Source organism: Schistocerca piceifrons, chromosome 7 (genome assembly GCF_021461385.2).
Source record: "Schistocerca piceifrons isolate TAMUIC-IGC-003096 chromosome 7, iqSchPice1.1, whole genome shotgun sequence".
NCBI classification, from domain to species: Eukaryota; Metazoa; Arthropoda; class Insecta; order Orthoptera; family Acrididae; genus Schistocerca; species Schistocerca piceifrons.
The window spans coordinates 367,370,319-367,394,960 of NC_060144.1; the positions used below are offsets into that span (position 1 = coordinate 367,370,319).

Consider the following 24,642-nt stretch of genomic DNA (forward strand, 5'->3'; position numbering starts at 1 on the left):
CATCAAGCATTCACTTGTTACATGTTCAAATGGTGTGATCTCTTCTCAGTGACATTTATAACATTTCATAAGTATTTGATAAAAAATGTTGTACATGATTCCATCTGTAATAGCGATCTTGCTACAAATGATGGTGGCAGCTCCTTTCACTCTTTGCAGTTTCTAGGTCTCTCACCCTTTAATCTACAACTGCATCTCAGTGTACCATGAGGCATTATAAAGCTGCTGTAACCCCTATAAAGACCTTCATGTGTTTCTGGTGCCAAAAACGTTAGATGTGTCTCCAGCTGTTCCATAACATAACTTACGCTCTCTCAAAACATTTCTGTACACACAACAATATTTCTATAAATTGTTAACCTAGTATCTGCTCTTTACTTTTTAACACACTTAATGAATGTTACAATTGCAAAATAGTTGTCACCATACATGTGCTAATGCCTAAAATGAATGCAAAATGGTCAACAAAAATGGAATAGACAAAATGGGATAATAGTACTGTTGGCCACAGCATGTGTCGCATTATTTTGCAACATCTACCCAACATCTGAAGTCAAAGGCACTTTATGACTTAATACCCCTTTTTTTTTATTTTTTAGTGCAAAACTGAAGAGGTCGCACACAGATCAGCCAAAACATTATGACCACTGCCCACCATATTGGATGCCTCCTGGTGGCATTGCAGTAACAATAGTATGTAAGCAGAGAAGACACAAGTGGGGTATCACCGTAGCGAAGATATGGGCTGCAAATTAAGAAATCCACCGAGATAAGTGACTTTGACAAAGGGTAGACTATTATTATGTGGAGCCTGTGAATGAGTATCTCAAAAACTGCCAAGCTGGTCACACGTTTACGTGCTACTGTTGTGAGCATATGTGGAGAGAGGTAGGAGGACACTGGACAACAGCTACGTACTAAATGGTTGTATATCCACGACTCTTAACAGAACGTGGGGATGTGGGGTTCGGAGGCTTGTCTGCTCTGTAAAGTAGGACAGAGTGTGACTTATGGCATCTGTGCCAAAAGAGCACAATGCTGGGCATGCACAAGCGTTTCAGAGCACACCGTTCATCGTACATTGTTGAACATGGAGTTGTGCAGCAGACCATTCATACATGTTCACATATTGACCCAACGACTCATCACTTATGATTGTAGTCGGGCCCGGAACCATTGGGATTCGATGGTCAGTCATGGAAACATGTCAGCTATTTGTGTGAATCGCATTTTTGCTGCACTGGGTTGAGGGTCGTTTCCACAAATGCCATCCTCGAGGTGAATGGTGGCTGCAAATGTGTAGCATCCCATGGATGCAGTATCATGCTATGGGAGACATTCTCCTGCATTTGCATGGGGCCTGTGGCAGTAATAGAAGACACACTGACAGCAGCAAACGGCCTGCATCCCTTCGTGCTTGATGTATTCCCAGACAGTGATACCATCTTTCAGCAGCATAATTGTCCATGTTTCAGAGCCAGAACCATGTCACAGTGGTTTGAGGAGCATTACAGTGAACTCGCCAAATTCACCTGATGTAAATCATACGGAACCCCTCTGCATACGCAAATCAGAGGCCCATTATTTACGCAAATTACACAACCTGTGGGGAGTGTAGAGTAGAACATGTTCCATAGTCTGTGCTTTATATGCTAAAACCTCCAATAACTCGTGTGACAAACATATATTAAAACATAAGGGGTTAAAAAACTGACACTGTTTTAGAAAGGGGTGCTGGTTAGCACTCTCACTTCTCAGGAACATAGCAGGTAATGCAAGATGAAGCATCCTAAAAAGAAAGAAAGAAAACAAAACTCCTGGAACCAACAAAGAAACAGAACTTGCCTCTTACAGGTGGTCAAGGCAGTTACAGAAAAAGAAGCAATAGTTTCTTGTTGAGCATTACTGTACCCCAAGAATTTCATGGTTGCAGTATGCAGAAGACAGAGATTTAGGAACCAGGTTTTAAATTGTAAGACATTTCCAGGGGCAGATGTGGACTCTGACCACAATCTATTGGTTATGACCTGTAGATTAAAACTGAAGAAACTGCAAAAAGGTGGGAATTTAAGGAGATGGGACCTGGATAAACTAAAAGAACCAGAGGTTGTACAGAGATTCAGGGAGAGCATAAGGGAGCAATTGACAGGAATGGGGGAAATAAATACAGTAGAAGAAGAATGGGTAGTTTTGAGGGATGAAGTAGTGAAGTAGGTAAAAAGACGAGGGCTAGTAGAAATCCTTGGGTAACAGAAGAAATATTGAATTTAATTGATGAAAGGAGAAAATATAAAAATGCAGTAAGTGAAACAGGCAAAAAGGAATACAAACGTCCCAAAAATGAGATCGACAGGAAGTGCAAAATGGCTAAGCAGGGATGGCTAGAGGACAAATGTAAGGATGTAGAGGCCTATCTCACTAGGGGTAAGATAGATACCGCCTACAGGAAAATTAAAGAGACCTCTGGAGATAAGAGAACGACTTGTATGAATATCAAGAGCTCAGATGGAAACTCAGTTCTAAGCAAAGAAGGGAAAGCAGAAATGTGGAAGGAGTATATAGAGGGTCTATACAAGGGCGATGTACTTGAGGACAATATTATGGAAATGGAAGAGGATGTAGATAAAGATGAAATGCGAGATATGATACTGCGTGAAGAGTTTGACAGAGCACTGAAAGACCTGAGTCGAAACAAAGCCCCCGGAGTAGACAATATTCCATTGGAACTACTGACGGCCGCGGGAGAGCCAGTCCTGACAAAACTCTACCATCTGGTGAGGAAGATGTATGAGACACGCGAAATACCCTCAGACTTCAAGAAGAATATAATAATTCCAATCCCAAAGAAAGCAGGTGTTGACAGATGTGAAAATTACCGAACTATCAGCTTAATAAGTCACAGCTGCAAAATACTAACACGAATTCTTTACAGACGAATGGAAAAACTAGTAGAAGCCTACCTGGGGGAAGATCAGTTTGGATTCCGTAGAAACACTGGAACACATGAGGCAATACTGACCTTACGACTTATCTTAGAAGAAAGATTAAGGAAAGGCAAACCTACGTTTCTAGCATTTGTAGACTTAGAGAAAGCTTTTGACAATGTTGACTGGAATACTCTCTTTCAAATTCTAAAGGTGGCAGGGGTAAAATACAGGGAGCAAAAGGCTATTTACAATTTGTACAGAAACCAGATGGCAGTTATAAGAGTCTAGGGGCATGAAAGGGAAGCAGTGGTTGGGAAGGGAGTGAGACAGGGTTGTAGCCTCTCCCCGATGTTATTCAATCTGTATATTGAGCAAGCAGTAAAGGAAACAAAAGAAAAATTCGGAGTAGGAATTAAAATTCATGGAGAAGAAATTAAAACTTTGAGGTTCGCCGATGACATTGTAATTCTGTCAGAGACAGCAAAGGACTTGGAAGAGCAGTTGAATGGAATGGACAGTGTCTTGAAAGGAGGATATAAGATGAACATTAACAAAAGCAAAACAAGGATAATGGAATGTAGTCTAATTAAGTCGGGTGATGCTGAGGGAATTAGATTAGGAAATGAGGCACTTAAAGTAGTAAAGGAGTTTTGCTATTTGGGGAGCAAAATAACTGATGATGGTCGAAGTAGAGAGGATATAAAATGTAGGCTGGCAATGGCAAGGAAAGCGTTTCTGAAGAAGAGAAATTTGTTAACATCCAGTATTGGTTTAAGTGTCAGGAAGTCGTTTCTGAAAGTATTCGTATGGAGTGTAGCCATGTATGGAAGTGAAACATGGACGATAAATAGTTTGGACAAGAAGAGAATAGAAGCTTTCGAAATGTGGTGCTACAGAAGAATGCTGAAGATTAGATGGGTAGATCACATAACTAATGAGGAAGTATTGAATAGGATTGGGGAGAAGAGAAGTTTGTGGCACAACTTGACCAGAAGAAGGGATCGGTTGGTAGGACATGTTCTGAGGCATCAATGGATCACCAATTTAGTATTGGAGGGCAGCGTGGAGGGTAAAAATCGTAGAGGGAGACCAAGAGATGAATACACTAAGCAGATTCAGAAGGATGTAGGTTGCAGTAGGTACTGGGAGATGAAAAAGCTTGCACAGGATAGAGTAGCATGGAGAGCTGCATCAAACCAGTCTTAGGACTGAAGACCACAACAACAACAACAACATTTAGAATAATATAAATTATGAGTCTTTATTCACCTTTGATAAAATACACGGCAGATTTTACATTGTTTTGCTTCTTTTACATATGTTGGTTGAATTATTTTACATCCGTACATTGACAATAACACATTGATAATTGACATTAAGACCTTAGTAATTAATCGTCAACATTTCATAATTCACACTTGTTTTGCTTGGATACATTTATTTCAGTTGTTTTCATCTTGACATCTGTTTCTGAATGATACTGACTCATCTTGGTTCTTTGCATACCTTTCATAAATCACTACATCTTCAGTCTCTCCAGTAAGCTGTCTCCGAGCCAAACTGATTTCGGAATACTGGTTCACAATAGTGTTCCTTACGCAAATCTTTCCACAACAGTCAGTGACCCCAAAATATCCCTTACAACATGTTACTGTAACTAGGATGCTTAATGTCACTATTACATATGTAGTGACTGAATAATATGTAACGTATGTGGAGTATTTCAAACCATCCTCCTGTATGTTGGCCATTTGCTAGACCTCGTCCAGTTGTTTGCCTGTGATTTTTAAATTGTCCAATTGTATTACTAATGTTGTAAAGGTAAATCTAACACTGACCTGTTTTTTCTTTTCTTCACTGACAACACAATTAAATTCTAAATTTAATTCTGGTGTGGTATCCTTTTTTTATGTTATTGTGGATCACTATCTGTTTGTTCCGCACCCTTTGCATTTGTTATAAAAGCTTATTTTACCTATGCCTTTTGGACTCACCTATCAGCAACAGTTCTTTTGCTGGCTATATGAACACATACTACCCTTTGATTTCCAGTGGAAGTACTCTATACAAGTTAAAATTGTTATCTATCAGTGGGATGTTGGTACATATACTAATACACTACCAGAAATGAAAACATCAGAGTCAATTACTCTTAACCTGAGGATTCAGCTAAAGGAACAAGAAACTTTACATCTTTTAGCTCACCATGTATTAAACTTAAATATTTTACAATTTGGACAGAGTTGATAATGTGAGGCTGTAGTATGCCCTTTTGTGCATTCATAATGGTGTTGATCATCTACTTGAATTCTTCCTCGATTGGGGCAAATACTGCTGACTATTGTAATGTTATTGTTACAAAGGAAACTACTAGTGTGTCTCTGCAACTTTGTACCACTACTTTACCTTATCTATCTGCCTTTTGAAATCTTTGTTATGGAATCCAGGTAACAAATATCCAAGGAATGGTGTATATCTCTACTTGTAGTTCATTATCATTCATAGTAAAACCCTGAAGAAGTTGGAAACTGTGTCACTTTAAAGTCATTTGGTGCATATTGACACAGATTTGTTATGTTGCTATCACTATGAGGAGCTCAACAATTTTCTGCTAGAGTGCCATAGCAGAAATTTAAAAGAATTATTTCAGTGTGTTTGCTTGTACCTTTGTTTCTTTTAATCTTTATGACTATGTTCAGAGTATCAACCTTTACTACTTCATATAGCTCTCGCCATGGTGAATCTAGTTTTCCAGATTAACCACTTTTACCAATTCATCGTGGTGTAACACTTTATCCTCTACCTTGAATTCTGTTACATTTTGTTTCCTATCACACTGTTCCTTGCTAGCTTTCTTATGTTTCGCTGTTGATTCTCTTGCTATTCTGTGGGCCTCCTGAATTCTCACTTGTATCCTATTACATATGATTCATAATCTTAACTTACCTGCATTGATTCCTGTAGCTGTATTCCCGGTATATTTAATCTCTCTAATTTTCATTGCGATAGCGTCCGCAGCTGTTACGAATTTTTTGAATAATTGCTTGAAGCCTTCAGCTGCCATTCTCTTTATTTCCTGTACAATTGTAAAATTTCGGCCTTAGGCCATTTTCAAGTATTTTATGTATGATTTTTCAGAACAGACCACCTAGTTAGAGGTGTTCATGCTATTTTAGGAGCATGTCATGCTCCTAAAACTGGCACCCTGCCTTTTCTCCAGGTGTGCCAGGTCCCTTAGCATAATGACTCTGGCACTTAAGCCTGAAGCACGCTACGTCTTTTATGCATGGGATGCCACAATTGCCCGGTAGGTTGCATTGTGGACATCTCCATTCCTGTAAACCTCCATTGGTTTCTCTCTGCTTTGGTGTGACCCTGTTTGTCACATCTGTAACAAAAGTTAGTGAACTCTTTATCAGTCATTACCTGTACTCTGCGCTCTGGCTTATTGTTTCGAGCCCTTTACCAACTCCCTTCTGCGGTTAAACTTTACCCTTGGGGTCAGCCCCTGCTCTTTCATTGATAATACGCGGCACTTTGCTCTTGCATCTCTGCGACTTCACACTATTGTTTGAATTCTATCATTACTTAGGCCCTGAATGAAACAAGCTCTTGTCAATGAATCTACCATCTCTGACACCTTCACATTCTCCCGACTTATGGCTTCCCTGAAATCTCTTTGGATTTTATCAATTCTGCTTGCCTACAAGATCGGCTCACCTTGTCCTTAAGTTGCCTGAAATATTTTGCACGCATAGTAGTCTATAGTGCATTTACTCGCATAATTCTCCTCTTGAACAGACTTTACTTCTTCCCATGTACCCGTTCTTTCATGGACTTGCAGTTTTGACGTGGCCTCACCGATTATTATCTTAGCTTTTACAAATTTCAGTAACATTTCATGCTCCTCTGGCTTACCCAGTTCAAAGGCTGCATCCACATTCTCGATTAACTCCCTAAGGTCTCATTCGTTCCCTTGTAACACTTTTGAAATGATACACAAAACTGACATTTTATCACTACCAGAGGACGAAGAAGCTTCATTAGTTCAGGACATTTTAACAATGTTAGCACTCTAAAGGTACAAATATAATTTTGGTGTGTTATTTGGTGCTTGCACGCTGCCCATGTGTCTGCACTGTCGCAGCCACTGTCCTAACCCCATCGCTGCAGCTGCTGCTGATTAACAATGTAATTCAGACTTGGCATTGCTCATGGATATAACAATTATTAGCTATCAGACTAAGTTCTTTGTCTGACATAGACCAATGGTCAGACCTTAGTACCTATAAACAAGTGATGGTGGTGAGTGAGAGAGAAATTAGTCCAATGGCTAATAATAGTTAGGTCCCCCCCCCCCCCCCCCCCCCCAAATGTGCCAGTCTGCCTATCAACACCACCTCTATGTAGAGGGTAGCTTTTGAATGTGCTACTTTAACACTTAGTGATGTTTTAATTAGACATCACAAGTCTTTATGGTCATATCTTTTTTATTGCAAAGGGGTGATGGAGGAGTGGTTCTTTGCTGTCTCCATCATGTGCAACTCTGTCTTAAGTTACACATTTGTATGGATGACACATTTCACTGGAACATTGACACCAGTAGCAACATGTTGATGTTTTGGATTCAGTATCTAGGGTCTTAGCTCATGACCTCATGGCCCACCTTGCTCTTCAATGAGAGCTCCGCATGATTGATTGTAAGAAACCGCAACTGCATGGGCTAGTTTTACACCTTGATCAGAAAGATAACATTGGATGTCCTCTCAGTCACACCATGGAGGAGCTAGGGAGTAATATCAACATGTGAGTAATTTAATGTGTGATGTACTTCTACACACGATTAGGGTATCCATGAAAAACTGTAGCATTCAACAGTTTTTGGACCTGAAAGGCAAGAATATGACTTCATTGGGTCAGCAATGGTGACCATTCTTTTTGGAATGGCAAACAAACTTACTGTAACAAAACTCTGACTTCCTTCTATCTCTAACATTACTAGCGTGGAGAATTTGTTGGACAGAGGTTGAGTTTACAGGTTCGAACCACCATGACTGCCAGCATCTCCAGTGGTACTCACCTGCGTATCTTCTAAGGGTTCCCCTCACAGGGATACTAACCAGTCACCCCTAATGGCAATGGTAAAGACAGAAAATTGGGCATGGGGGAGCAATGCCAGTACTAGCTGTCCACCCAGCAGGTGCACTTTCTCACTAGATGTGAGCCGTAGGGGGAGGTGGTGGCAATAGTAGGAAGACAGTGTTTATTGTACTATACTAAAAGTGCAGTTATGGGTAATTTGACAAAAATATGACATTTCTTAGCAATGACAAACACTATCAGAGCCGCTCAGTGCAGGCCAGCAATGGCTCCACACCATGTTAGCCTGATGAACAGTCACTATTTGCTTTCTTCAATATAGAGGGCCACAATTTGTGCAGAATTGTTCTCTCAAATTCAAATACATATGAAGTGATTGTGTACATACAACAGTGGCTGGAGCAAAAAAATGCTGTAGAAAGAGGAAACTCTTGTGCGATACAACCAGCCTGCCTTTTATGACTGTTTCTATTTCTATCAAATGATTGCTATTCACCACTTAGAGGAGGCACTGAGTTGGAGAAAGCCACTTTGAAGAAAGGGGGGGGGGGGGGGGAGCTAAACATTTAATGTTTAAAACAAAACGTTCTCCTTCCAAAAGCTTAGATGTTTAGCAGCCTTTCTCGTTGTGACTTACTGTGACTCAACACTCTTCAGCAGTCTCTCCTTTTCATTTTGATGTTATCCTGTACCGAACTTTCCATTGCTTGATTTAATTTCAGTGTTAAGTTATGGCTATTTTGCTTATCAGGAAACATGCACACAGACAAACAACAGTTTTTCATGTATATGCAACTGCTTCAAGAGACTTTATGCAAGGGAGCAGTGAGATCATAATTGTTTGCACTTCCTTGTTGGCAAATTGCCTGTTGGTGTATGTCTCGGGTTCTTTGGCTGAAGTTTGCTGATGTTTCACCTGCTTGATTGAGGTGTGTGCCAACATACAAGAGGATTTTCTGTGGTCATTAACAGTCAATCACTGCAGGGTGGGAATCCAGAATCTGTTCATTTTGAGGCTTTCTTCTTTCTTGTTGAAGCTGTTGTCATGTTTGTGTATTCATATAGCTTCCACGAACAGTTGGGTGTGATAGCTCTTTTCTACAGCAAGAACTTCTGTGTCGGGGAATTTTACTATGTAGTCAGTCTCACAGCATGTGCTCTGTCATGGCTGATTTCTCCACCTGCCCCAACCAGCAGTGGCACTTATGTTTGGTGATCCTGGTGTTGATTGATCATCCAGTCATTCCAACATAGACTTTTCCACATGGGCACGATATTCCCGATATTGCAAGTGGACCCATTTTTTCCTTTACCAATCTGAGACATTTGGTGCTCTGCTTTGTAGGTTTATAAATAGTCCTTATGTCATATTTGCATAATACACAGCAGATTCTGTCTGTCACTCTCGGAATGTAAGGTAGAAAGACCGTAATCAACATTTCTTTTTCTGATGTATCACTCCGCTGAGTGTTTGAGTCTGTGACACTTCTTATGTTACTGGGAGAGTGCCCATTGTTCCCAGAACACTTTCTAGGTGTTACATCGTGTGTCTGAGATGCTGCAGCTCACATCTACGTGTTGCTTGCATTAAGATAATATTAATCATGCCTCTTTTCTGGCTCAACTGGTGGTTTGACAATTTTTGCAAGTATCAGTCCATGTCTCGGTTTTTAATACATGTTGTGTCCCAGATTTTCACCAGCCCTTGTGACCAGTGTATCTAGAAGTGTAGCCATTGGTCCTTTTCTACCTCCATGGTAAATTTGATGTAGGCATGGAAATTGTTTCAGTGTCTTAGGAAGTCATCAAGCTGTTCCTCACCATGGCTCCACAAAACGAAGGTATTATTGCTGCATCTGTACCACACCTTATGTTTACAAGGTGCCTTGTCTGACACCTGTGTTTCGAAATGTTCCATGAGCAAGTTGGCCACCACTGAGCTAAGTGGACTACCCATGGCAATCCTTTCCAGTTGATCATAGATGTTTCCATTCCACATGAAATAGCTTGTGGTGAGACACTCGTGAAAGAGCTTGGTGATGTCTTGCTGGAAAATGGAACTGATATATTCCAGAGAATCATTGAGTAGCACTTTGGTAAACAAAGGAACAACAACAACAAAGCTAACCAGGATGTCATTTGTTTCAAGTTTTAGCTTCTTCAGCTTCTCAGTGAAATGTCCCGACTCCTTTATGCATGTGGCATGATCGATTTGCTTATAACACAAACAAAATATGTGAGCCACAGCACCTCAGACGTGAGATGCAACACCTATAAAGTGTTCTCAGGAGCAGTGGGTACATAAGAAGTGTCAAAGAGCCAAACACTCGGTGAAGTGCAACATCAGAAAAAGAAATGCTGCATAGTGTTTCTGCCATACATTCCCAGAGTGACAGGCAGAATCAGCCGTATATTGTCCAGATACAATGTAAAAACTATTTATATACCAACAAGAAGATCAAAGAGTAGTTAAGATTGGCAAAGGCAGTAAAGGACCCACTTGCAACATCGGAAAAAATCCCACATACCCTGCACATGTGCGAAAGTCTATGTTGGAGTGAGTGGACAGCCAGTAAACACCAGGATCACCAAACATAAGTGCCATTGCTGTGAGAGACCGACTACATACACTCCTGGAAATTGAAATAAGAACACCGTGAATTCATTGTCCCAGGAAGGGGAAACTTTATTGACACATTCCTGGGGTCAGATACATCACATGATCACACTGACAGAACCACAGGCACATAGACACAGGCAACAGAGCATGCACAATGTCGGCACTAGTACAGTGCATATCCACCTTTTGCAGCAATGCAGGCTGCTATTCTCCCATGGAGACAATCGTAGAGATGCTGGATGTAGTCCTGTGGAACGGCTTGCCATGCCATTTCCACCTGGCGCCTCAGTTGGACCAGCGTTCGTGCTGGACGTGCAGACCGCGTGAGACGACGCTTCATCCAGTCCCAAACATGCTCAATGGGGGACAGATCTGGAGATCTTGCTGACCAGGGTAGTTGACTTACACCTTCTAGAGCACGTTGGGTGGCACGGGATACATGCGGACGTGCATTGTCCTGTTGGAACAGCAAGTTCCCTTGCCGGTCTAGGAATGGTAGAACGATGGGTTCGATGACGGTTTGGATGTACCGTGCACTATTCAGTGTCCCCTCGACGATCACCAGTGGTGTACAGCCAGTGTAGGAGATCGCTCCCCACACCATGATGCCGGGTGTTGGCCCTGTGTGCCTCGGTCGTATGCAGTCCTGATTGTGGCGCTCACCTGCACGGCGCCAAACACGCATACGACCATCATTGGCACCAAGGCAGAAGCGACTCTCATCGCTGAAGACGACACGTCTCCATTCGTCCCTCCATTCACGCCTGTCGCGACACCACTGGAGGCGGGCTGCACGATGTTGGGGCGTGAGCGGAAGACGGCGTAACGGTGTGCGGGACCGTAGCCCAGCTTCATGGAGACGGTTGCGAATGGTCCTCGCCGATACCCCAGGAGCAACAGTGTCCCTAATTTGCTGGGAAGTGGCGGTGCGGTCCCCTACGGCACTGCGTAGGATCCTACAGTCTTGGCGTGCATCCGTGCGTCGCTGCGGTCCGGTCCCAGGTCGACGGGCACGTGCACCTTCCGCCGACCACTGGCGACAACATCGATGTACTGTGGAGACCTCACGCCCCACGTGTTGAGCAAGATTTCTTTATTTCTACTACCATATATGGGCTTACTTGCTGTCAGGGGTAATGGTTGGAGATTTTGTGCACATTTCTATATAGGTTACTAAATGTGCAGAAAGTCTACCAAAGCATCCTGTATTTGTTGACATATCCCAGATGTGTGTTTCCCTTGACCATGGCAGTGGCCATGTCACACAAGGATACCCAGTGATGGAATTTACTTTTTGCGACCACCCTGGTATATTGTGGTATCGGTTATGGTCCCAGGTATCTGATCATGCAATCAGTCATGCTGCTTGGCCCTCATTTACTGTAGTCTAGTGGTTAGTGTAAAAGATTGTTATGCTGGAGGTGATAGGTTCCAATCCTTTTAGATGTTTAGCAAAATTACATCCATCATTATTGATTTACTTGATTCAAATACTATTTCTTCTCTTTCCATCTTATATTTTCGTCCATGTTGTTGCAGTCGTTGTGTCTGATCCTCATTTTGCTTGACTTTTCTTTTATTTCTAATCCCTTGTTTTCTTTCATTCTTATTCTGCATTATTAAAACTATAATTATTCTAAAATTACCCTTGGGAATTTGAGTCTACATTTAACCACTCCAATGGGCTCAAGATCGATTTAGTTACTCAGTTTTTTTTTTTTCGTTTGTGTTTTCCTCTTGCATTTGCGGCTTTTAACATGTGCGAGAATGCAAATTTATCTGCCAGCAAAAGCGATGATGAAAGATTGGAGGAATTTGATAATGAAATGAGAATAACTATTGTGAATGTGTTAAAGTTTATTTACGAGGAGATTAACAAAAGTAAAAGCAGTTGCCTTTGCCAAATTACTCAATGAAAAGTATCCAACAATACGTTTACTCCCATTTATGCAGAAAAGAAAACAAGACATAAAACGAGGAGGTACTAAATTCAACAAGCTATCTCAAATTGACACCAAAAAATTTAAGGGTCCCTGGATGTGCCAAGAACAAGTGACAGTACATACACTGACTGCAACAATGTGTGATTACTATTTCCATTTCATATTTATCTGAAAACTTTTCATTCTTTGCAAATGGGAAGTGGGCTAAGAATTTTAAAATGAAACATAGAATGCTTCAGAGAAAGTGATTAAATTCATTAGTGCAAATGATGTCTTAACACTAGAAGCAGCGAAATGGTTCAGAAAAGAAATAGTATTGATAATGGGCAATTGCAGTCCAAAATTTGTTATTAATACCAATCAGATGAGTTGTAATTATGCATCAACATATACCGGTCTCAGAAGTTTCTGCGATCAAATTAGTTTTCATGCGAAAGAGAAATTTGGCGAAAATTACACATTCGTGTACAGCACAATATACTGCGACATTCTGCAATGAGTTGCTGCCGTACATGTTCTCATGTATGCAGGAAGTTGGGAACGAATTTGGATTGAGGGCTGCTTTAGGAATTGGAACACAGAAATATGGTTGCACCTGCTCAAAGTAAGAAAAATCAGTGAAAGACCTGTAATGAAACTGTACATCAAAGAACATGATTTTTTGTTACTTACTGATTCATGGAGTAGTCACATGGGCAACAAAATATGTGAGGTACGTGCCAGACAAGCTATGTACGGTGAAAATTATTCCTCAGCAACTGTGCTTCAAAGAGACATATCCAAAGTTCCTTGGCATGATGTAACTGTAAATATGAAAGTTTTTACCAGAACCTGTAATGAGGGCATTGTTGACCATGTGAAGACAAAACTGGCAGGAAGATGCAATGAACTGGATTTTTACCCTTGGTCATCAAAAAACAAAGTTTTGAAAATGATTGTCACCAAGATTTTTTTTTTAAACCTACTCAAGAAATAAATCTCTGCAAAGTATGCATGGATAAAAATACAAGAAGGGTTTTACTGAATGGATTAAAGTGTGGCCATTTTAAAAATAAAACTGGGTTAAGACAAGGAGGACCATTAGCTGATCCGCCGATCAGCAAATTTCAGGGTGGGTATTGTTCTGGTTAGAAAATGTGCATTGATATAACTATGGTGTCATTTAGGGGAAGGCTGGGGTTTCACCAGTATATTCTGGGGATACATCATAAATACGGTCTCAAGCTACTCAAACCGTGTGTTCATGGAGGCTGTACCTGGCATGTGAAGTATACTGGAAAGGAGATTCCCCTGCAGGTCATGACATGTCCTCCAGTGTAGTGATGGATCCATTGTTCAATGCCGTACACACTGTACATTGACAATTACTATACAATTATCACCTTAGCCCATAAGTTGAACAAAAATACAGTCAGCCCACCTTATTCGTATATTGAGGAATAACACAGACAGTACAGTCCAATGACTATAGTTAAAGGAAAGGTCAAGAAAAATGAAATATTATGCATGCAGAGTAACACAAATGTTGTCATAGGCAAATGGAAGGGCAAGAGAGATGTCATGTCTCTGACCACAAAAGATGTTCCAGAAGTGCTAGCAACCATCTCGAGAAAAGGAGCAACCACAATATTAGAATATAATTGTACAAAATCCTTCATAGACATGTTGTATCAGATACTATCGTATGTCTCTTCTTTACAAAGCAAAGTGAACTGGTACTGCAAGATTGCATTTTGAGCTGCTTACAAATACAGCAATTGTCAATGCTCATGCTACCTAAAAGCAAGTAATTGACAAAAATGTACACTTAAGTGAATTTCAAGAGAAAGTTGCACTTGCACTGATAAACATTGGAAACCGAAAGATGCACCAAGAGCAACAGGTGCACAACATGTAAGGGTTGACCAAATGGAAAGGTCATGTGCTGGGCTGTTCACACATATAAGGTAAAGCAAACAACCTATTAATCAATTCAAATATGTTGTTAAATCCACTGTGAATTTGTAAACCAACCTGTTGAGTTTCTTCCAAAAAATAAGTCATTCTTCTGAAAGGGGTCTTAAAGGTTGTGCATAATTCCATAACACGTGCCCTAGCAGATATATTGAAGAAATTAACTTCTCAGGCCATGTGGCTAACAATTATAACACACAGAAAATGGCTTTGGTCTGGTATATAACCTTGGGTAATTCAGATCCTATAGCGAAAGTGTTAAATAATAATTGAATATAATATACTTTCTTTGATGCAGAAGAAAAGGTTACTTTTATTTAGCTTTGTGTTAATAACTAGAATTTCATATTATAACTTTTCTATGTTTCTGTGTGTATATACAAAAACAGTGCTAACTTTCTTTTATGTCGTAGGGCTGTACACAGTTATGTCTCACATGTATCGGTCTCGATTGCGCAAGCTTGGGCCAAAAAAGTGGAGATCAAAACTACAGTGAATACGAAGCATCAAACACGAGAACGGTGATGGTGGCAAACGGTTATGTGAAAGTTGGAAGGGATACTGTGGTGGTGTAATATTGGACCTGTGATCATTTTCAGTGCTAGTCATTTTGTACATCAAACTATTGTAAGCAACCAATGATTAAAAATAAAACTGTCATTTCACATTGTAGAAATTACACAAGTGTAACTTCCCTGAATTCATAAATTTCTCAATTTGTTGTATAAGGCAGCTAACAGGTAAGTATCACATTCATTTCTTTTATCAAAATTATTGAACTAGCTGGAAAGGCAGACTAAGTATAGAGTGCTGTTGACAACAGGATACTAGATTACATGCAACTGCAGAATGGACGTAGTGGGAATGTAAATCAGTCTTGTCCCTTTCTGAGTAACTACGAGGTCTATTCAGAAAGTAGGAAACATTTTGGCATTAAAAAAAAAAAAAAACACTAAGTAAAAGAAACACATTGAGGCACTTATCCTAGCGGTGGACAAGCTTTGAAAGACCTTCGTCATAAAATTCTGCCGCCTCAGATTTCAGCCACTTAGTCACGCCCGACTGGAGTTCCGTGTCGTCATCAAAGCACTGCGTTGCAAGCCAGTTCTTGGAGAAACAAGTGGAAGTCGCTTGGTGCAAGATCGGGGCTGTAGGGCAGATGAGGGAAAATTTCCCATTTGAATGGATTAAGGAGTTCCTTAGTGTGGTCGGACATTGTCACACAAAAGCAAATTTTTGAACTACTCTTCTAAGGCTGTGCAAAGTTTGACAGAATTTATGGTTGCTCCACATTCAAGAAAATCAATAAGAAGTACACCTTGCCTATCCTAAAACATTGTCGCCATCAATTTCCTTGCTGACAAGGTTTGCAAACATTTTCTTGGTATTTGGGGGAACATTGTGTGCCCCCACTTCATAGACTTTAATTTTGTCTCGCAATTGACGTGTTTCACCCAAGTCTCATTGACGGTTACAACCGTAATGAATCACCATGTAAACATTTTGGGCACCCATTGAACACAAAATTTTTTGGTACCCTAGCTTTTGAGTGACAATTTCAAACAAAAAAAGTCCGTGAAACTTGGGGAAAAGATTGCAAAAGTTCCGTTATTGTGGAGCAACGGTTTTCATGAATTGTTTTGTAGTGCCCCCCAGAATTTTACAAAAGTCTGAAGTCACTTGTGTTCCAGCCGCTTTGAACACGAGTTATTTTGTAGTGGGTTGTAGCATAATAGATACACACTGCCACAGAACATTATTTGTGCAGGCTAACTGCGAAAGAAGAGCAAAATCGGGCCAACAAGTGATGCACTCGGTTGCAGCAAAGAGAAAAGAAAAACTTCGAGCCCAGAATTCCATGCACGAAAAACATTGGTGATTGTTGTATGTTGTGGAGAGACAACAGAAGAAAAAAAAATGATTATTATTAATAGTTACTTGGTCTCGAGCAGACTGGCATATATATTAGTATTGTATCGTTGAGAAAAAATGTTTAATTTGGTTGAATTCAGTCATGTGTTAAAGCCCTAAGAAAGTGTGGGCTTACTGTGGCAGTGAAATGGTGTATTGAATTTTGAATATAGAATATGTTAACAGCAACTGAATTTTGAGAGAGTCTTTATTTGGACTAGTAGATGAATTTTCACCGTCTTCAAAATATAGAATCTTCGGAGAAGAGTTTGATGCAAGCAGAAGACGCGCCTGTATCCGGCATTCAAGTAAGTTCACACTGATAGTCCAAGGAGTGCGGCTCTTAAGTTTTAGAGAAGATACAATGGGGCACTGCAGTTTCATCAACTTTAGCGACAAGATCGTCTGTCACAATGCTCGGGCGTCCACTCTTCTCTTCATCATGAACGTTGGTTCACCCATTTTTAAACCGAATGCACCATTTCTGGACAGAACATTCACTCATTACGTTGTTTCCATATACTTCGCACAGTTCACAATAAATTTCTAGGGGTTTTAAGTTTTTTGCCAAGAAAAACAGTATCACAGACTGCACCTCACAACTGGCAGGATTTTTGATTGCAGTGCACATTTCAAATTCGATTATTGAAAAAACCAGATGTGCAGAGATGTCCCCGCTGTCACAGATGGATGCTGCTTTCATATTCAGCTAAGGTTGTTGAGAAAAACCACGGAAAATCTACATGTTTATGGTTTCATCTCTGGGCATTAAGGTGTTACTTAAACATTTTCTTCATAACATAACTAGTTCTGGTTTTTTTAAGCCATTATCTAGTGTATAGTTGTATGAAAAAAACACAAAAGTGTGAATGCACATTAACAGAAAGATAACTAGAAAATGGTGCTAAGTCTATAAAAATGGCAGCACATTAATACCGTGTGCCTCTGTTCATTTTTGTTTAACCACCACCACAAAAAAAGGAACTAATAAAAATAAACAAGAACATAATTATGAACCCCTTAACATAATAATTTTTCTATCTACATCTACACTTATACTCCGCAAGCCACCCAACCGGTGTGTGGCGGAGGGTACTTTACGTGCCACTGTCATTACCTTCCTTTCCTGTTCCAGTCGCGTATGGTTCGCGGGAAGAACGACTGTCGGAAAGCCTCTGTGCACGCTCGAATCTCTCTAATTTTACATTTGTGACCTCCTCTGGTGGTGTAAGTAGGGGGAAGCAATATATTCGATACCTCATCCAGAAACACGCCCTCTCGAAACTTGGACAGCGCCTCTCTTGCAGAGTCTGCCACTTGAGTTTGCTAAACATCTCCATAATTCAATCATGCTTACCAAATAACCCTGTGACGAAACACGCCGCTCTTCCTTGAATCTTCTCTATCTCCTCCATCAACCCGACCTGGTACCGATCCGACACTGATTAGCAATACTCAAGTATAGGTCAAACAAGTGTTTTGTAAGCCACCTCCTTTGTTGATGGACTACATTTTCTAAGGACTCTCCCAATAAATATCAACCTGGCACCTGCCTTACCAACAATTAATTTTATATGATCATTCCACTTCAAATCGTTCCGTACGCATACTCCCAGATATTTTACAGAAGTAACTGCTACCAGTGTTTGTTCCACTATCATATAATCATACAATAAAGGATCCTTCTTTCTATATATTCGCAATACATTACATTTGTTTATGATAAGGGTCAGTTGCCACTCCCTGCACCAAATGCCTATCCGCTGCAGATCTTCCTGCATTTCGCTGCAATTTTCTAATGCTGCAACTTCTCTGTATACTACAGCATCATCCGCGAAAAGCCGCATGGAACTTCTGACACTATCTACTAGGTCATTTATATATATTGTGAAAAGCAATGGTCCCATAACACTCCCCTGTGGCACGCCAGAGATTACTTTCCATTGAGAACAAGATGCTGTGTTCTGTTTGCTAAAAACTCTTCAATCCAGACACAGAGCTGGTCTGATATTCCGTAGGCTCTTACTTTGTTTATCAGGCGACAGTGCGGAACTGTATCGAACGTCTTCCGGAAGTCAAGGAAAATGGCATCTACCTGGGAGCCTGCATCTAATATTTTCTGGGTCTCATGAACAAATAAAGTGAGTTGGGTATCACACGATCGCTGTTTCCGGAAAAAAATTTGCAAATTATGTTCCAAAAATAATTTTTTTTTAATTAATGAGAAAATCCTATCATGAATGACATTACATATACCGAAGTGCAAAGAAAATTATACAGACACATGTATTCAAATACAAAGATATGTAAACACGCAGAATACAGCACTGCAGTCGACAAAACCTATGTAAGACAAGTGTCTGGCAAAGTTGTTAGATCAGTTAATGCTACTACAATGGTGGGTTATCAAGATTTGAGTGAATTTGAATGTGGTGTTATAGTCGCTGCATCTCCGAGGTAGCGATGAAGTGGGGATTTTCCCATACAACCTTTTTACGAGAGTACCGTGAATATCAGGAATCCAGTGAAACATCAAGTCTCTGCCATCGCTGTGGCCAAAAACAGATCCTGCAAGAACGGGACCAACAACGACTGAAGAGTATCGTTCAATGTGATAAAAGTGCACCGGCCGGGGTGACCGAGCTGTTCTAGGTGCTACAGTCTGGAACCGCGTGACAGCTACGGTCGCAGGTTCGAATCCTACCTCGGGCATGGGTGTGTGTGCTGTCCTTAGGTTAGTTAGGTTTAAGTAGTTCGAAGTTCTAGGGGAGACTGATGACCTCAGAAGTCAAATCCCATAGTGCTCAGAGCCATTTGAACCATTCGATAAAAGTGCAACCCTTCCACAAATTGCTGCAGATTTCAGTGCTGTGCCATCAACAAGTGTCAGTGTGTGAAGCAATCAACGAAACATCATCGATATGGGCTTTCAGAGCCAAAGGCCCACTCTCGTACCATTGATTGCACATCACAAAGCTTTACACCTCGCCTGGGCCCATCAACACCAACTGTTGATGACTGGAAAAATGTTGCCTAGACCAATAAGTTTCGTTTCAAATTGCAGTGAGAGGATGGATGTGAATGGGTATGGAGACAACCTCATGAATCCATGGACCCTGCATGTCAACAGGGGACTATTCAAGATGTTGGAGGTCCCGTAAATGGTTTGGGCCTGTGCCGTTTGAGTGATATGGGAACCCTGATACATCTAGATATAAGTCTGACACGTGACAAGTTTGTAAGCATCCTGTCTGATCAAGTGCATCCATTCACGTCCATTATGCATTCCGAGAGATTTGGACAATTTCAGCAGTACAATGCGGCACCTCACACGTTCAGAATTGCTACACAGTGGCTCTAGGAATGCTCAACACTTCCATTGGCCACCAAACTCCCCAGACATGAACATTATTGAGTATATCTGAGATGCCTCGCAATGTGCTGTTCAGAAGAGATCTCCAATACCCTCATACTCTTCATGATTGTTGGACAGCCCTGCAGGATTCATGGTGTCAGTTCCCTCCAGCACTGCTTCAGGCATTAGAAGAGTCCATGCCATGTCCTGTAGCGGCACTTCTGCATGCTCATGGGGGCCCCTACCCGATATTAGGCAGGTGGACCAGTTTCTTTGGCTCTTCAGTGTATAAAGACACCTGTTAAAGCTCAGAATAATTAGTTACAAAGTTTTCATGATCACCAATAATAAAATGAGTATATTCTTGCACTGGACTTTGACTAATATATCTAGAAACTTCAAGTCGTCGTCTTTTTTTTTAGTTTCTGTGTAACTATGACGTCCAACCACACATTCCACCACAGTTACATATGAACATAATCTTGGAGGAAATGGCTGTAGCACACAGAATGTATTTACCCCATATCACTGGCATCACTTGTCACTCAACTGACAAACTGTCATAACTTTTAATGTCTAATGAAGTAACATCACATTCTCCTTCACTCTCTGAGCTGTTAAATTCAGTGTCAACCTCAGGATCACTCCAGTCATCTTTTTATTTTAAAGCACTGCCTAAACAACACAGGAGAGAGAGACTGAAAGTGTGTGTTTTGTTGTCCAGTATCCAAAAATGCACACAGTAAAGACGATAGCTAATGGCAACAACATCAACCGAATTAAGACAGCCAGGCTACAAATGTAGGGCCACATGCTCTCTAGTGACCAAACATTGAACTATCAGTGCTGAAACAGACAGAAGTAAGAGTTTTATTTCTCCGTAGGTCTGTCCTTAAGTTTCCCGAGTATACTCGGGATTTTAAGTTTCTGTCAAAATAATAAAAATGTTATGACTCAGGGTTTTATGTTAGGGGGTTAAAAAGGGATGGTATACCAAAGTGGGAAATTTAAAAATGTCACTTAATATACTGTCAATATATACTAATCAGCCAAAACATTAAGACCATCTGCATAATAGCTGGTATGACCACCTTTGGCACAGATAACAGCAGCATCGCATCATGACTTGGAAGCAATGAGGCCTAGGTAGGTTGCTGGAGGGAGTTAGCGCCACATCTGCACAAACAAGTCATCTAATTCCCGTAAATTCCAGGGAGGGGACCGATGAGCTCTGACGCCACATTTAATCACATACCAGATGTGTTCGATTGGGCAGATCTGGCAAGTTGTGGGGCCAGCACAGCAGTTGTAACTCACCACTGTGTTCCTCGAATCACTCCATCGCACTCCTGGCCTTGCGAGATGGTCATTATCTTGTTGGAAAATGCCACTGCTGTCGGGAAACACAATTGTTTATGAAGGGGTGTACGTGGTTTGCAAGCAGTGCATGATACTCCTTGGTTGTCTTTGTGTCTTGCGTGCGTTCCACAGGATTAAAGTCTGATGTTAGTTCTGCCAGTTCACTGCCTGTCCTGTTTTATCAATCTGCTCAGCCTATGACATCAGCCATCTGTAATGAGGAGTGGCTGCCCAACTCCATAATGCCTGGATGTGGTTTCGCCTTGGTTTCATCAAATGTTAATGACTCACCACAGCACCACTCAACCACCGGACAAGTCATGCAGTTTCCAAAATGCTCATGCCAGGCCTCCAAGCCATCACAATCTGCCCTCAATCAAATTCAGACAGATCGTGTGCCTTCTTCATTCTACGCACAGGCAGCACGCTCACTAATACTTCATGCACCATGCATGTGTCTGGCTATTAGACATTCCTCACCAGGTGACGCTGCTGTCACCTGCACAGGTTTATATCGATAGCAAGTTGATGGTCATAATGTTCTGGCTGATCAGTGTTCCTGTCAGTGCGGAAACTACAAATAGAATTTTTACTTTGCTTTTGATTTGCCATAAGCAGAATACCAGTAAAATTATCTTGATACCTTCTGTCTGTCTGTAAGTGTACCTGACTGATTTTTACAATGATAAAATTTCAATTTCTTCTAGAACATGAATTGTTATATGCTGTTTTTCATGTGTGCATATGTCTTGTCTGCTAAAAAATAAATTATAGTGCTAAAATAATGGTGGAAGTATTATGTACATTTTATAAGAGAGAGTGAAGAAATTACTGTCCCACAAACATGAACTAATACAAGTGCAGTTTGAAAAGTTCTCAGAATGGAATCAAAAGAAAGCATTAACCTCAATGGACCTACTATAGTTTTCAATGTAGTCTCCCTGTAGACAATGTACTTGGTCCAGCAGTGTTCCAAACCCTTGATCCCATCACAAAGATTGGATTTCTCCAGGGCTGCAAAATACTCGTCAACTTTGGTTTTCAGTTCTTTATTTAAAGATAATCGCCATCCACCAAGGAAAATTTTGAGCTTGAGGAAGAGATAGTAGTCTGATTAGCCACATCAGATCAAGAAGGTGGGTGTAGCAACAATTCCTATCTGAGTTTATGTATTTTTGCCATAGCGATGGGGTGCACTGTCTTGATGAGAGATGACTTCCTTTCTTGCCAAACCTGGCCTTTTTTCACATATATTTTACTGTAGTTGGTCCAGGAGGTTAGTGTAGTTCTGTCCCGTAACTGTTTGGCCAACGGCAGTAGAATCCTTTTCTCATCCCAGAAAATTGATGCCATGACCTTTCCAGCCAACCATAGTGCTTTGCTTCTTTGATCTCTGTGGTATATTAGTGGACCCAAGTTTCATCTGTGGTCACAAACTGAATCAAAAACTGTTGCGGGTTGTTCTGAGAGTGGATCAAACATCGTTTGGACATTTCCATTATGAAATGTTTCTAATCCAGCATTAAGTTGTGGCATCCATCAAGCAGATAAATTTTTAATATCCAATTCCACTGTTAAAATGTGATATTCCCATTCAGATGACATCCTTACAGTTTCAGTAATTCCTCCCACTATAAGTAAGAGATTCTCCATGACTATTTTATGCACTTTTGCAATAGTTTCTGGGTTAATGGCACATCTTTGTTGACAACTATGTGGCTCATCATTTACACTGCCCCTATCAAATTTAAAACTCATTTGTCCACTTGTCAACAGTTGAATATGCAGGAGCAGAGTCCCCCCAGTATGTTCTGAAAACTGGTATGAATTCCCTTCACTTTCATACTTTTCTTTATGAAGTACTTAATTAGTGCTCAAATCTCGAATTTCCTGTCTTCACAAATCATCACATCGGAAAAACAACGACAACAAACAACAGTGACGTCTGCCCCACAGATCTGTATGCAGAGAACTGGCATGTCACATGATTATTCGTAAAGGATGACCTATTATTATGTGGGAATCTCATAGCACTAGTGCTGAAATGTGGTGAGGATTCTGCGAACTTTATAAACTATCCTCGTATTATAAAATTTCTGTGACTCTATTCTACATTTACTGTTATATCAACCGGAGTAACTTTTTATTTAAGAAGCCAGTAACCAAATCAGATTAGAGATTATCTATTATTCCTGAATAAAGAAGGCAGATCGTATTATTTCCATACCACAGAACAACTACACATCCACTAAAGAATTTGGAGAATTATTTACGACAATACTGTCACCAACTAAGTTATACTTTTTGAGATTCCTAGCTTTGTATTTCAAGAAACACAAAATGCTGTGGGAAACAGTTTAGGAGCAGGGAAAGAAAACTAGATTCAAGTTCTGATTTGTGTGTTCAAACTGACACTGCATTCAAATATAAAGAAGTTTTTTTATATCAAGGTTCACTACTGGGTTTGTGACTGCTCTTCATAAATTTACTTTGGACATGTTGTAAATTAACAAAAAGCAAACAATGGGAGACATCACATTCAAATTTACTCCCGTAAGTAACTAAGTTAGAGATGTCTGCTGTTATGGAGGTAGTTCTTATGTCATAACATTGAATAGAATATTTGGTATGTCACATGACTGGGACGTCTCTTCAAGTACTGACCATCGGTGTAACAGTTGAGTGCAAGGTGAGCAAGAACTGTGACACCAGAGCATTTGATTGCAGCGAGATTTAAACGGTGAAAAAATCCATAACCACCAACCAGTAGTGTACCTCAGCTCACCACTTGTCCAGGCTATAGGCTATAGGCTATAGACATTAGCACGGTCCAGGCTATAGACATTAGCACGGACACAGGAATGCTATCTGCCATTATACTAATCATTCATTACAAATGGTCACAATGACTGACAAATCACAGTACATATTTCGAAAACCGCAAGAGGCTATGCATAATTTAGGTTATGTTTTTATGGCATGAAAATGGCTCCTGATCTCACTGCCATCATCAGTCACTAATGAACAGTACAGGAAGGAACCTTACTGTCTTATGAGATGCATCCAGTGGCTCACCTACAGTCAACCTGTACCTTTAAGAAGACATCCCAACCCCTAATTGTTTCCAGACTGTGTCACAATGATTCAAGGGACATTCGCTGAACATGATAGTGCTCATTAGGTTTGCAGATAACCTTAGCTCTATCCTGCTGAATACATTTAGAGGCCTTGGACCAGTTCCCAACAAATCACAATGAGTTGATTTTGGTAAATGGGTGCCCACATATCAGGGTGGCTTCCAGGCACTCTGGTGTTTCATAGAGTGTGTGGTATACCACTACTGGCTTTGTGTGTTTTTGAGTGTATTGTCCCAGATGTACAACACTAGTTTATATTATATTTTCTCTTGTCTTGACTCCCTTTATCTTTGTCTTTTGTTTTTCAGGCATTTTTCTTTTTTTTGATCTTTTAATG

At 40.6% G+C, this 24,642-nt stretch overlaps 1 protein-coding gene across 4 annotated transcripts in view; it reads left to right on the top strand.

Annotated features, from left to right (window-relative positions):
• LOC124805227 (very-long-chain (3R)-3-hydroxyacyl-CoA dehydratase) overlaps positions 1-15,222 on the top strand; it is a 166,998-nt gene extending 151,776 nt beyond the window's left edge. For all 4 annotated transcript variants that reach the window (XM_047265728.1, XM_047265730.1, XM_047265727.1 and 1 more), the window contains exon 11: positions 14,957-15,222. In XM_047265728.1, the coding sequence (XP_047121684.1) occupies positions 14,957-15,039 (83 nt within the window). In that variant the 3' untranslated portion in view covers positions 15,040-15,222. The remainder of the gene's footprint in view (positions 1-14,956) is intronic.
• Positions 15,223-24,642: the final 9,420 nt, after the last annotated feature.